The sequence below is a fragment of the Aquarana catesbeiana genome, linkage group LG06 (assembly GCF_042186555.1).
Source record: "Aquarana catesbeiana isolate 2022-GZ linkage group LG06, ASM4218655v1, whole genome shotgun sequence".
NCBI lineage: Eukaryota > Metazoa > Chordata > Amphibia > Anura > Ranidae > Aquarana > Aquarana catesbeiana.
In genome coordinates, this window is record NC_133329.1 from 267,669,296 (window position 1) to 267,683,476 (window position 14,181).

Below are 14,181 nucleotides of genomic sequence, written 5' to 3' on the forward strand. Positions count from 1 at the left end.
ACAAGAAATAAACTTGGGACATGCAAACAGATCTTCTGCTTCAAGGGATAGCAAGTTACCTCCACATGGGTGCTGGTGCATGGCCTGTTATTTGCCTTTTTTTCATCACTTATATTTCAGAAGAAACAGACAGCATGCAGCATATCCAGGTGTACATTAATGTGTAATACTGCTGTTTAGGATCCTTTGATTTATTAAAGTAACTATCTACAGTACAAGGCTGAATATGCTGGGTGCAGGATGTTTCTAAACCTCAGAAGCAGTTAAAGCTGAGCAACTAAATTAGGTTACAAACAACTTATACACAAGACAAATCATCTCAGAAGTTCCTAAAACAAATATGCTTCTGGGTCTGAAGTCGTAAGGCTATAAGGCACTTTACATTTGTCAAATTATATTTTTGAATACAATATTTTATCACTTATAAGCAGGGCCATCTTTAATTTTGTTTGGGCCCTGGGCAAACATTTTCTTGGGCCCCCCCCCCTCCATTCTGAGACATAAAAAAAATAGCAGGTAGACTCAAAATCAGATTACTGTAGCAGATCACACAGCGATTGCAATTGTTTTCCAGAGGTTACAGCCTATCCTTACTGCTCACTGGCTGGTTTCTAGAGGTTACAACACATAATTTCTACTTGCCGATTGGTTGCTAGAAGTTAATGTACGTTATTAGCGCTCACTATTTGGTTGCTAGGGGTTACAGCACATCATTACCACTTACTGATTGGTTGCTAGAGATTAAAGCAGATCACTACTGTTCGCTGATTGGTTGCTAGAGGTTAATGCACATCATTACCTCTCACTGAGCAGTGGAGCAATGCCAAATAATTGCGCAAGTAAAGGGGCACATTAATACACATACTACAGGAGAGTGTCAGAGAGTGCAGACATACTACAGGAGAGGTTAAGAGACTGTGGACATACTGCAGGAGACAATCAGAGACTGCGGACATACTGCAGGAGATTACCAGAGACTGCGGACATACTGCAGGAGACAATCGGAGACTGCGGACATACTGCAGGAGACAATCAGAGACTGCGAACATACTGCAGGAGATTACCACAGACTGCGGCCATACTGCAGGAGATTACCAGAGACTGCGGACATACTGCAGGAGATTACCAGAGACTGCAGACATACTGCAGGAGACAATCAGAGACTGCGGACATACTGCAGGAGATTACCAAAGACTGCGGACATACGGCAGGAGATTACCAGAGACTGCGTATATACTGCAGGAGATTACCAGAGACTGCGGACATACTGCAGGAGACAATCAGAGACTGCGGACATACTGCAGGAGATTACCAGAGACTGCGGACATACTGCAGGAGACAATCGGAGACTGCGGACATACTGCAGGAGACAATCAGAGACTGCGGACATACTGCAGGAGACAATCAGAGACTGCGGACATACTGCAGGAGATTACCACAGACTGCGGCCATACTGCAGGAGATTACCAGAGACTGCGGACATACTGCAGGAGATTACCAAAGACTGCGGACATACGGCAGGAGATTACCAGAGACTGCGTATATACTGCAGGAGATTACCAGAGACTGCGGACATACTGCAGGAGACAATCAGAGGCTGCGGACATACTGCAGGAGATTACCAAAGACTGCGGACATACGGCAGGAGATTACCAGAGACTGCGTATATACTGCAGGAGATTACCAGAGACTGCGGACATACTGCAGGAGACAATCAGAGACTGCGGACATACTGCAGGAGATTACCAGAGACTACGGACATACTGCAGGAGACAATCAGAGACTGCGGACATACTGCAGGAGATTACTAGAGACTGCGGACATACTCCAGGAAATTACTAGAGACTGCGGACATACTGCAGGTGATTACTAGAGACTGCGGACATACTGCAGGAGACAATTAAAGGCTAGGGACATACTACAGGAGACAGAGACTGCAGACATTATACAGGTGATGGTCAGAGAACTTTCAGCAACACACAGCTTTACAGTTAAATAACACAGCTCAGGGTTTAAACAGTCAGGCATTTTATGGGTATAAGGACATACCTGGCCAACCAAACTCACTACATACATTCAGGTGTGTGGGCGGGCTTTTCACTCTCTGCTCTCACTACAACAGCCGGGAGTTCCACTGATGCTTTGTTGGGGGGCCCGCACTACCTGTGAATTGTGGCCCCCGATGACAGCTTTGCAGAGCGCACAGAGGGGACACGGGAGGATGTATTTCCGCACTAGCCAGTTGAGGGGGGTGGGGCCGGGAGCTCCACTGACGCTCTGACCCCGCCCACATGCAGCCTGTATACTCAGAAGAGAGAGTCTGTAGTGAGAGCCAGTGATCAGAGTGGGAGCATCAGTGGAGCTCCCGTCCCCGCCCCTGGACCTCTGTATTCACCAGCCAGTATAGAGGGGGCGGTGCCAGGAGCTCCACTGACGCTCCCACTCCAATCACTGGCTCTCACTACAGACGGTCTGTTCCCAGTATACAGGGTGCACGTGGGTGGGGTCAGAGCGTCAGTGAAGCTCCCGGCCCCGCCCTTCTAGGCTGGATAGCGTGGGAATACATCCTCCCGTGTCCTCTGTGCGCTCTGCAAAGCTGTCATCCGGGCCCCAATTCACAGATAGCGCGGGCCCCCCAACAAAGATTGGGCCCAGGACAAGTGCCCCGTTTGCCCTGCACTAAAGACGACCTTGCTTATAAGGCTACATTCACGTGGCTATAACACGGCTGTACATTTTTTATTGGCCATTATTGAACAAAAGCTCCCACGCAAATGATCAGTAGATCAGTAGATCATTTTTCTCAATGGTATATGTCTAAACGCATGTCCTCAGATGCAGATTTTTGGTTACAGATTTGAACGCAGTATAAATTTACGCACCTGTTTAAATATCTCCATTGATAACAATGCAGATGCGTTCAAATCCATAAATAAAAAATGTTTGTACATTTGTTTTGTTACATCTATGTGAATGAGGCTAATAGACCCAAGTGTAATGCTGGGTTCACACTAGTGCGCATGGGATGTGGGTTTCCATGTCGGGAGACTGTGACCGGCTCTCAATGGTGTCGGTTCACACAGCTGCGGGCGACTGCAGAGCGAATTGCACAGAGGTCTTGTGCATCTTCTGGTCTGTTTCAGGTCCAAATCCAGCTAAAAATCCGGGCCTAATACACCGCTGAAACGGAGAACAGGGATGCACTGGACCCCTGCGGTGATCCGCTCCACACAGCAGTGTGAACCCAGCCTTAGTCTAACAGATCATAAGCTAAATTGATAAAATATATTAAAACATATGATAAAATTTTTTTTCTCACGTTTTGTTTTTGGGTACTTATGCATAGTTGTAGGTTGAGCAGAAATGCCTTTATCTAAATTTCAGCTTTAGTTTAGAGTCATATTTTAATATTACCTTCTCCTTATTTTTCATTCAGCATCATTTATGCATAGATCCAAGATATTAAAAAAGTGTTATTTTATACTCCTGAATAAAAATGTGAATAATATGTTTAAAATGATGTCTGAGTTTGTTTGAAATAAATATCAGATTATATGACATTTTGAAACTTTGTTTTTTTTTTTTTTCTTTCAGAGCCTACACGCAACAAACCAGAGATTAAAAAAAATCTTGATCCCCCTTTGAGCCTATTTATTGCACTTGGATGTTTTGCATTATACAGTATTATAATCACTACGGCTTTTCTATATATTGTGGTAAGACAAACATACTTTCTTTCATCCAAGGGTTACTTTTTTTTGTCAATTTTAACACAAAGACAGCATTATAATTTTTGGCTAGAATGCTATGACTGCCCACTGACCTTAGCAATGTTGTTTATTCAAGGAGCTAGACCAAGGGTGAAACAGATTGCCCCTTATCATATGTTAGATTAATGAGTCACAACCACCAGACAGTGGCCCACTGCTAGGCCGTGGCTCGCTTCCCTTGGGTCTCTAGCCAGTTGCAGATCATTTAACCTCATACAGTGCCTCCCAACTTCCACAGTGGCCCACAGTGTTCCCAGGCTCTGAGAGCCTTCATCCCCCACAGTACCCTTTAACCTCCAACAGTGCCACCCTGCCTCCTACAGAGCCCCCCAGCCTGCTGCAGAACCCTCCATAGTACCCCCAAGCATCAGTTCATTCTGTAATTGTGTTGGTATAAACTTTATTTTATTTCTGTTGGGGCATGGAAGGTTTTAAAAGATTTTACCTGTTCCTGGTTTTAAAAAGGTTGAGAACTAGCATGCTAGATAATGCAATATATGAGATAGATCATTAATAAAAACTCTTGGTTGCATGTCAAGTTGACTGGGCTTGTCAGCTTGGACACTTGTGTATAAAAAAAAAAGGTGGCTGACAGGCCTGCAGTCTTGATTTAGTCTAATACAATTCCTTACTTTGGCTTTGAAAAAACGATATTAAGATAAATAGTAGGCTACAATAGTCAGTTGCTAATAGATTTATTATTTGTGCCAGGTACCTCTGCTAGTTATTAAGAACATTACTACTCCCTTGTTTAGCATTACTGCTTCCTGGATCCATTTCACATCCAAGAAAAGAAAAAAATGCAGGCGCCTCTGAGTATGAACTGTTACAAATTGTAACCCAAAATAGTAAAAATTCACTTTTAATTACTCAATGACAGGCACATCTTAAATGTATGGTCCGGTGATGCATCTGTGGATCTGGTCCGTATGAAGAGTCGTCCTGGCCGCTCTGACAGCTTGTCCTGGCTTGTCCTGGCTATCAAGATGGTGGTGTGTAAGAGGAAAGCCAAGAGAGGGGGTGGAACACTCTCTGGAGCATAGAGCTGGTAGTGATGACATCACAGACGTGTATGCAACGCGTTTCCAAGCCAGCGCATCCTGGTGGTGGGAGGAATGCGCGGTCCTTTATCAAGCAAGTAATACAGAAATAGATGTGCAGTATTTATATTCTACTAGTGCTTCCATCTAGTGGGGAAAGTAGAATTGCTGTGGGCAGCATTATTAGAGGTGGAATACGGCCACCTAGTGGTACAAAGTTAGAATGTCAGTAAGAAATGTTCAAACTTTGGGTTGATTAAAAATTAATTTTAATTCGTTAAATACAACAATATAAGCAATAATTCAAGTAGTAATTAATATCATGCAATTTTCGTATGTGGTCTAAAAAATCATGTGTACATAAGGATGAATGGATCATTTCAAACAATAATTGTGATTATACCATAAATTAGATTCAAATGGCAATAAAAGGCAACAAACAACAATTTAAAAAAGATATAGTTAATTACTATTAAATAATAACATTTCTGGACCTCAGTATATCTTTATACCTTTTATACCACTAGTAGAGTATAAATACTGCACATCTATTTCTTTATTACTTGCTTGAAAAAGGTGCGCGCATTCTTCCCACCACCAGAGTGCGCTCGCTTTGAAACGCATTGCAAACACGCCTGTGATGTCATCCCTACCAGCACTGTGATCCAGAGAGCGTTCCACCCCTTTCTTTTGCTTTTCCTCCTACACACCACCATCTTGCCGGCCAGGAAGACTCTTCATGCGGACCAGTGCCACAGATGCATCATCCAGACCATACATTTAAGATGTGCCTCAATATGCCCTTTCAAACAAATCTTTCTTTAGCTACCTACAAATTAGGCATGCACTGAAGGAACAATTTAGGGAATGGACTATAGAGTAGAGTGCAATTCCAGTACTTAAAGATTTGGTTAACAGCGAAACAGGGAAAGGCCTAATTTCAAAATTATATCTACATATTAACAAGAAAAAACTGAGTGAGCCCCCTTCATATAGGGAAAAATGGGAAAAAGAAGTGGGAAATATCACTGCATCCCAGTGGAATAGAATCTTGGAATTGGCCCCAACGTTCTTCCCTCTCAAAGGATGTCACATTTGTTTCTGCTTTATAGAACTTACTTTACCCCTTTAAAACTTTTCCGGTTTAGCTGCCGATCTGTTTTGAATTGCCCTAGATGTGGAGACTCAGAGGCAGACATGCTCGATATGTTTTGGAGATGCTCGAAATTGTTCCGTTACTGGACAGGAGTGATAGAATATACTGACCGGGTTTTTGGTACCTCCATCGAGGGGGAGGCAAAACGATGCTTGCTGGGATTGATGGGAGGAGGGGTGAAATTAGGAAGCAGGCAGATGGCGGTCTCAAGATGCTTATTCCAAGCAAGGAATTTGATTGCTCGGAGATGGCAGTCGGTGACACCCCCCTCTAGCGAGGAATGGGTTAACATCATGAATACTGTTATCCTTAAAGAAAGTACAGTATATATAAGGCAGAGTGCACTCTGTAAATATGATTTGGAAACCTTGGTGGGATGCAAGAGAAAATGATACATAGAAATCTAGATACTCGGTAAAAATATAGAGAGGGAAATGATTTAATAAAGAATAGTCCCCTGTGAGTTTGAAGTATGTTTGGTTGGATGGAAGGAGCGGTATGAGCGTATAGGCTAGGTATTTTGATTGGATGATAGGTGGGTGCTAAACGACATACCAGACAGTGTTCCCTCTAGGTCATCAGTGTGTCTCCCCCCGGCTAAAAGGTTTTACTGCTTTTTGGATTAAAAGAGGGGAGAGGGAAAGAGGAGGAGACCCCCCCTTTTTTTTTCTCTCCCCCTTTTTCTCCTTTCCACTTCCCTCTGGGTGGTCTGAATAGAGGAGGGAAATGATTTCTTGGAGACATGTCTGATTGTTATTTGTATGTATCTTTGTCATTTTTTTAAACTTGTTGGATTTAAGAAAATCTTGAATAATGAAATGGAAATAAAAAAAAAAAAAAAGACTGGCATTGAGTAATTAAAAGTGAATTTTTACTATTTTGATTTACAATTTATAACAGTCCATACTCAAAGGTGCCTGCATTCATTTATTTTCTTACATATCCTGGAGATTGCTTCTGCTTCCCTGCATAAGGCTGGCCCTGACATATTGGACTTCCTTTACTCACCCCTCTCTTGTTTGCCACAGCGCATTGCTGTGGAACTACAAGGACTACATAGACTTTTATGCAGCAGGATCTACCATAGTTTTTGCACCACATATGTATGTCTGTTTCCATTTCACATCTTCCTGGGTCAATTTCACACTCATTGAACTGAGGTGATATTGCTGATTTTCTGTCCAATGAGCAAGCTGGAGACAGAGAGGTGGAACAGGAAGCTGCTTGGCTGAACCAGGAAGATGTGTTGCCTAATCGGGAACTATGTGCGTGACTCACTGTACGGTGTGGATAGTGTGTGTAAATCATAAGACTGTCTTTACCAAAAGCACATATGTGGCAGGAGTAGCACAAGAAATATCAGAAGGCATATCTTCATTCTTTAATTGAAAGTATATGGAAATAAGCTGAAGTTAGGTTTGAGATATCACATGGTAAACTAAACAACAGTTTCTTCAGAACAATGAAAGTAATGAATGAACGTTCAAGCCTGGACTAGATAACAATATCAACTTTAAACAGCCCTGAAGAAGAGAGTGCCTGGGAATCATCAAAAATGTTGTTTTCTTTATGTATGTGTAAATTAAAGCTGTTCGTAACTGAGATGTGCCTTCTAATTTTTCTACTCCCAACCTTTAGCTAGATGTGGTTGTAATACAGTTTAGATGACCCCACCACCTTTTCATTTCATGACTTGAGTAGCCACAAGGGAACACAATTAAAGTGTTACTAAACCCAATAATATGAAAATAGTTTATCTGCCCCTACAGTGCCCACAGCTTAAAAATTCTTCTTTTTACATTAAAATTTTGCCACTATATACCTTTTTGGATGATCTGTATACTACGTTCAATGATTAACTGCACAGTTTCTCCAGTGCTGAGAGTGGAGAAGATTTCCACTTCAGCCTGTATACACGCTCACATGTGTGATGCCAATATCATGTGACCTGGCTATCTCTGAGAATAGTAAATATTCTCTCCGGCATAAAAGACACAACTGAGCATGTACAGGTTGGCTACCCTGCCTGTGTTAGCTGGCCTTCCCCAGATAGACAGTGCAGGAGGGAGAGGATCTATGCATACAGGATAAAACAGCCTTTTTACACAATGCAGATGATTAACCCCTTAAGTTCCACAGTGAGTACAACAAGCATGCTTTACTGCATATACAGATTTTACTGTTGTGGGTTCAGTTTCCACACATTAGATGAACATAATAAATTTAACCACAGATACATTCAGTGTCACCTAACTTACCAACTAAAAGTTTGAGTTTGACTGGCAAATCAGAAAGTGTGTGTATTTAACTGTGTATTTAGTTGCTTGAAGTTTTACTTTAAAGTGTATATAAAGCCCCCAAAAAATTAATTTATTGCAGGCTTATCGGTCCTTATGGTGGTTGTATTCGTTTTCTCTCTTCGGGTTTTTTCCCTTCACTTTCACCTGTGATCCTGTCAATAACACACTTCCTGTCCCAATGTGTCAAGGGTCACTTACAGTACCAGGTTCTAAACTACAGGTCATGAGGCTCCCACAACATTTTGATGGGGCCCCCAGTGACCTTTCTGGGGCACCTGGCAGTGACAATAACAAAATACTGTAATTAGTTCTTACATAAAGTATGCCTAAATCAAGAACAGGGAGTAGGAAAGCTGTCAATATAGTCAGTAGTACAGTACATTACTGGAGACCAGTTTTGTGGATAGAAGTTGTCAAGGAAGAGGGGGCATCAGTGCATGGTATTAACCAATAAACTTCATTTTAACCAAATAACTACCCATTCCTCATTAACTCACAAGTATTTTATTTTATTTTAGGTAAAAGGTTAGTAAAAAAATCAAAGCCCTCCCACACACGTGGGGATGATTTACTAAAACTGGAGGGTGCAAAATCTGGTGCAGCTCTGCCTAGAAACCAAACGGCTTCTAGGTTTTTTTTTTTTTGGTCAAAGCTTAATTGAACAAGCTGAAGTTAGAAGCTGATTGGCTACCATGCACAGCTGCACCAGTGTTTATACTCTCCAATTTTAGTAAATAAACCCCACTGCCTCAGAAAGACGTGGTCTAGTAGCAATAGTTATTAATATTATAGTAGCAATAATAATAATCATCCTGATATGTTATATGATTACATAAGTAGTGCTCTGGCACACAATTACATCAAAACCCTGATAAAAATGTCTTACAGAACTACAAACCTCAGCTGTCTTATCAGGTTTAAGCTGAAGGTCCAGACACTGTAATTTTTTTATAGACTCAAAAGACTAGTCATACAGCAATAATTTTAGTGTGGCTGAGGTGTAGCAGAAGGTCTAAGGGAAATAAATCTTTCCTGCTCGGACAACTAAACACTGGTGCTTATTGCATAGAAAAGTCAGAGGGATCTGTGGCTATTGACAATTCTGGAGACTCCTTCTGTGCATCTGAAGTCAGCGCTACTAGACTGGAGATTTCACAGTTTATTTAGCCTCAACATCCTTACTAATGGGGCCCCATGGCAGCCGCTTGAGCTTCTATGGCTTTTGTTATGCTAGTAAACTGGACAAGAAGTGTGTTAGAACTACAGAACACTTTTCCCTTCTCCTCATCTCTTCATTATTATTGTTTCTATACCTGTTAATGCCAACTCTAAAGAAAAATTCTAAATCAAAACCTTATTTTACAGAGAAAAGGAAGAAGAACCAGAATTCAACAGAGTGAATATATTAATGTTGTACCACGACGGCCGCGACCTCATTTGTCTTGTGTAGCATATGCTACCACTCCTGCTATCTGTCATTCTCGCTGACTGCTACCTAAGCTAACCAGCTGTTCCATCTGAGGGCATTTACATGGACTGTTACCTCAACAAGATACCTCTTTTGAACCTGGGTATTCAGTCGATTCTGTGGTTTTACTTACATTCTGATCATCAAATTCATCATATTTGCATTAATCATTGAAAATATCTGACATATTTCTTATTTCTTTTATATTTCTTATATTTTTTTTCAAAGCTAAGCAGTAATAATGGTACAGTAAGTAAAATTGTTTTTTGTAAACTTTGTACAGTAGCAGAAGGAATGCATTTTTCACATTACACCAGTGAAATACTGCATTAAATATTGTACAAAATGAAGTGAATAGTATTTTAATTCAATTAATAAAAGAATTAGCAAACATGCATTATGTGTGTAAAAGGCCATACTAATATTAATTATTAATGTGATGCTGTCACTAAAATAAATGTATAAAATTGACTGTTCCCTGCAAAGAAGATATTTAGGAGTTGATTTACTAAAGGAAAATAGACTGTGTACGTTGCAAAGTGTAGTTGCACTCTGCAAGTGCAGTTGCTCCAGAGCTTAGTAAATGAGCAGAAGCTCTGCTGACTTCCATCATCCAATCATGTGCAAGCAAAAATGCTGGTTTTTTTTACAGTTTCCTTGAACATGATTGGATACTTTGCAAAGTGAAGCCTTACCTCATTTACTAAGCTCTGGAGCAACTGCACTTACAGAGGGCAGCTTCACTTTGCAAAGTGCACAGTCTATTTGTCTTTAGTAAATCAACACCTTAGTACTTACCTCTCCTGCTGCCTGCACATCTTCTGTAGTCAAATGAAACTGTCAGCTTCAGAATTGTCAGAATCCAACACTTCTAGAAGGTTCAGATTCTTGGTGTATTGATTTTCAGCAGTTTGACCCACCAGAGTCAACTCTGTTCTGTAGTGACCTAGGACCCAGTGGGAGGGAATACAGTGGGCAGCGGGGGACCAGAAATCCAACACTTCTGAAAGAGTTCTGATGGTTCTTCAGCTAGTGGTTTTCTTGACTACACTTATTTCAGTCTCCTTCAATCCCTTGCACAGCAGCCCTCAGACTGGTAAAGCATGAGTCAACACTCTAAGGCAATTAGACTCTTTTGCACACTTCTGTGAGCCTAGTGAATATACTTATAAGAAGGAAGATCATAGTAAAGAAATTCCTTCTGCTTCTTTGTTGACCAGTTACATGTTAGGGAAAGTCCTGGACCTGGCTTTAAAGCCTAATTGGAGGGTAGTCTCCATGGAGGTCAAGGACCTGGTGATCTGAGCAGAATGCCAAGGAAAAGAGTTAACAGTGTATGTATTTAAACTGTGAAATTGTCGCTTTGACACAAATGATGTCCAAATCCAACTAGAACCTTTTTTTAGTTTAGAATAGTTTCTTGAAAAAAGTTTGATCCTCTTCAGGTTTTTATTGCTGTCTCTGTCTCTACTAGGGAGGTTTCCATTCACTTTCTGTACTGGTGACAGGGTGCAACAAAGATAGGAATTGATGGAGGAAATCTCCACAATGGGGATATGGGATTAAAATCTCTGTCATTTGTTTTTCTGCTGTCTGTTTTTTATTCACTTATTCATCTTGTTTTAACAGGAAAAAAAATGATACTGTTATTTGAAAATGTTATAGTTAATTTCTCAAAACATCCATTTGTTAACATTTCTTATCTAGCTGTTTTCCAAAATCACATCTACATTTTTTCCTATTCTCACCCTGAAGTAATACATTTACCAATGTTTGATGTTCAGTATGTGTTTGCCTTTTTCCTGCTGCCCAGAGATTATTTGGGTATTTTTAAGATACTGTATAGACATATGGAGTTGCTAATAGATTATTCTATCAGTGGCAAAAGAAATATACAAAATACTGGCGGAAATACAGTGTCAAAGTAAATGCTGTATTCATATATGTAAAATGTCGCAAAAAAAGAAAAAAGGTGAAGTTTAAATCTGGATTTTAAATCAGAATTAAGAATATAGAAACATAGAAATAAGGTTTACTATCTAAGTTGTCTGTACAGAAAATCCTGGAAGCATCTTACAAATGATAAAACATATATTTTAATGTCTATCTCAGAGGTATAAAAATGGGCCATAACATGGAATTGTAGGTTGCACTATATAACAATAAATAATCACACCACAACAGGTTGGAATAAAATTGGCCGCGGCACCTTTATTGGTATTAGAATTAAACAAATAACTTTATTCAATAAACCATGAAATATAATAAATATTCTTTCAAATTAAAACCAATTCTAACTTGCTCAGTCATAGGACTCGAGCTGAAAAATTAAATTCATAAAAAACAAGTCCCCACCAGCCCGGTTTTGAAAACAAAACCAGGCTACCCCAGCACCACGGCCTGTTCAATGCAATTTTGAAGACCTAAATTGAAAATGTCAAGACCAACATCTGAAAGATGTACACCATCTTGTCTGTAAAGACCAGGAAAACCACCTTCCAAATCTACGTGACGGAAGGAGATCCCCCGATTGATGTTAAAAATTTTTTAATTGAATGATTAATTCTCCGCTTTATCTTTTCCAGTGGTCTGCTGTCTTTAGAATATAACCAATGCAGTCGAGACACCATTTCAGAGAAAACAACACATGTATTTGGAAACATTAATCTTAAACGATGCAAATCTTGCTCATTAAAAACATTAAATCCAAAGTTTTTAATCTACCAACATCGTTACCTCCAACGTGTAAAATTATGATAGATGGATAAGGCCAAGAAAGAAATAATTCAGAAATGTGAAGGAAAAGATTAGACCATTGTAGACCACGAATACCTTTCCAAAGTATAACAAACTTATCAGCAGGCAAGGATAAGTTGGAACCATAGCAACGCTGAGCAGCTCTCTTATGAGCCCAGTAAATGTATGAATGGCCAAATATCCAAATACAAAATTTATCACCTATAATCAAAGAGACAAGTTAGGATGGATGTAAATGTTAAATCTACTAGACTCCCATCTACCTAATCTCATAATAACTTCATCACTCAAACCCAATCTAGCAGCTTCAGTAGCGGCTCCAATTCTGAAAGAATGAGTAGAAAATTTGAAAAGGGAAAGGCCCAAATGAGTAAAACAACGTTTTAAGACTGCTGAAAACTAGAATTTTGTCATAGGAGATGAATCTATGTGAACAAAAAATACTGACCTGAAGCTGGTCTGGCTGAAAGGTATTTTTTGAGAATTAATAAAGGACAGAGGATGGAGTCACCATAAGCAAATAGATTGAGCCACTGGCCTTTGCCTGATCTATCCATTTTTGATTTTCTGACAAAAACAAAGACCTTATCTTCTGAAAAGGATACTTCTGATAAAAACAAACCTTCTAAACTGTGTTTGTTATTCTCGGATATACGAAAGGCCGCAAAAAACATCAAAACAAATGCAGCATGAAATAAAATAGCTTCGTATTCCGAGATGCAAACAAAAGGAGTAGCCAAATACAGCTTTGACAAAGTGTCCAAAGTAATTGGCCTTCGCTTATCTGGAGCCAACTTAACCTTCCGTAAACCTTTTAAAGCTTGTTTAACAGAAAAGAAACTGTTACAGGCTGGGAAATTATTCAGCTTCAGGAAAAAAGAAACTCCTGCTAATATTTTATTAATGTGATTAAAGGAAAAATCCAATTGAATTAAAGAACAAAGAAATGCTAAGATCGAACTCTCAGAAGGTGGTAAAGCAGGAGAACCCAATTCCTTATTGAAATTCAACCACCTTTCCCATGCAACCAAATAATTGGTCCATGTTTTTTGAGCAATCGAATTCTTAATAACCTGGATTACTGGGCTTAAATTAGATCCCAAAGATGACTCGGGCAGCGGTACCCAACCAGATCTGCGTGAGGCATTTTTTTTTTTTATAGCTGTCTGAAGCGAGCCATCTGGAATCGAGACAAGGCATCAGCGATGACATTAAGATTGCCAGGTATATGTTTTGCCTTAATCCAAATGTTTAATTTTAAACATAAGAGAACTAAATAACGCAAAAGTTTTATGACCAGTAACGATTTTGAAGAAAGACAGTTTAAAGCGAATAATACACCTCTATTATCTTTATTGATAATGATTTTTTTGTTAGCGAGCTGATCGCCTCAAATTTCCAAAGCCACTAGAACCGGAAAGAGTTCCAGCAAAACTATGTTTTTCGTAAACTTGTTAACAATCCAAATTGGGGGCCATACGCCAGAACACCAACGAAAACGAAAAATAGCAGCAAAACCTTGAGAACCAGCAGCGTCTGTGAATAACTCTAAATCTGCTGCGAAAACAAAGTCTTCCTGGAAAAAAGATCTGCCATTAAAATCCTGCAAAAATTGGGACCATACCAGTAGATCATCTTTTAGAGCACAGGTCAACCTAATGTGGGAAAATGGGGATTTTAGATCTGACAT

At 39.9% G+C, this 14,181-nt stretch overlaps 1 protein-coding gene across 1 annotated transcript in view; it reads left to right on the forward strand.

The window, feature by feature from the left end:
- Positions 1-11,517, forward strand: part of CD28 (CD28 molecule) — a 41,662-nt gene extending 30,145 nt beyond the window's left edge. The window contains exons 3-4 of the mRNA XM_073633357.1: positions 3,595-3,716; positions 9,632-11,517. Coding sequence (XP_073489458.1) covers positions 3,595-3,716; positions 9,632-9,754 — 245 coding nt within the window. The 3' untranslated portion in view covers positions 9,755-11,517. The remainder of the gene's footprint in view (positions 1-3,594; positions 3,717-9,631) is intronic.
- Positions 11,518-14,181: the final 2,664 nt, after the last annotated feature.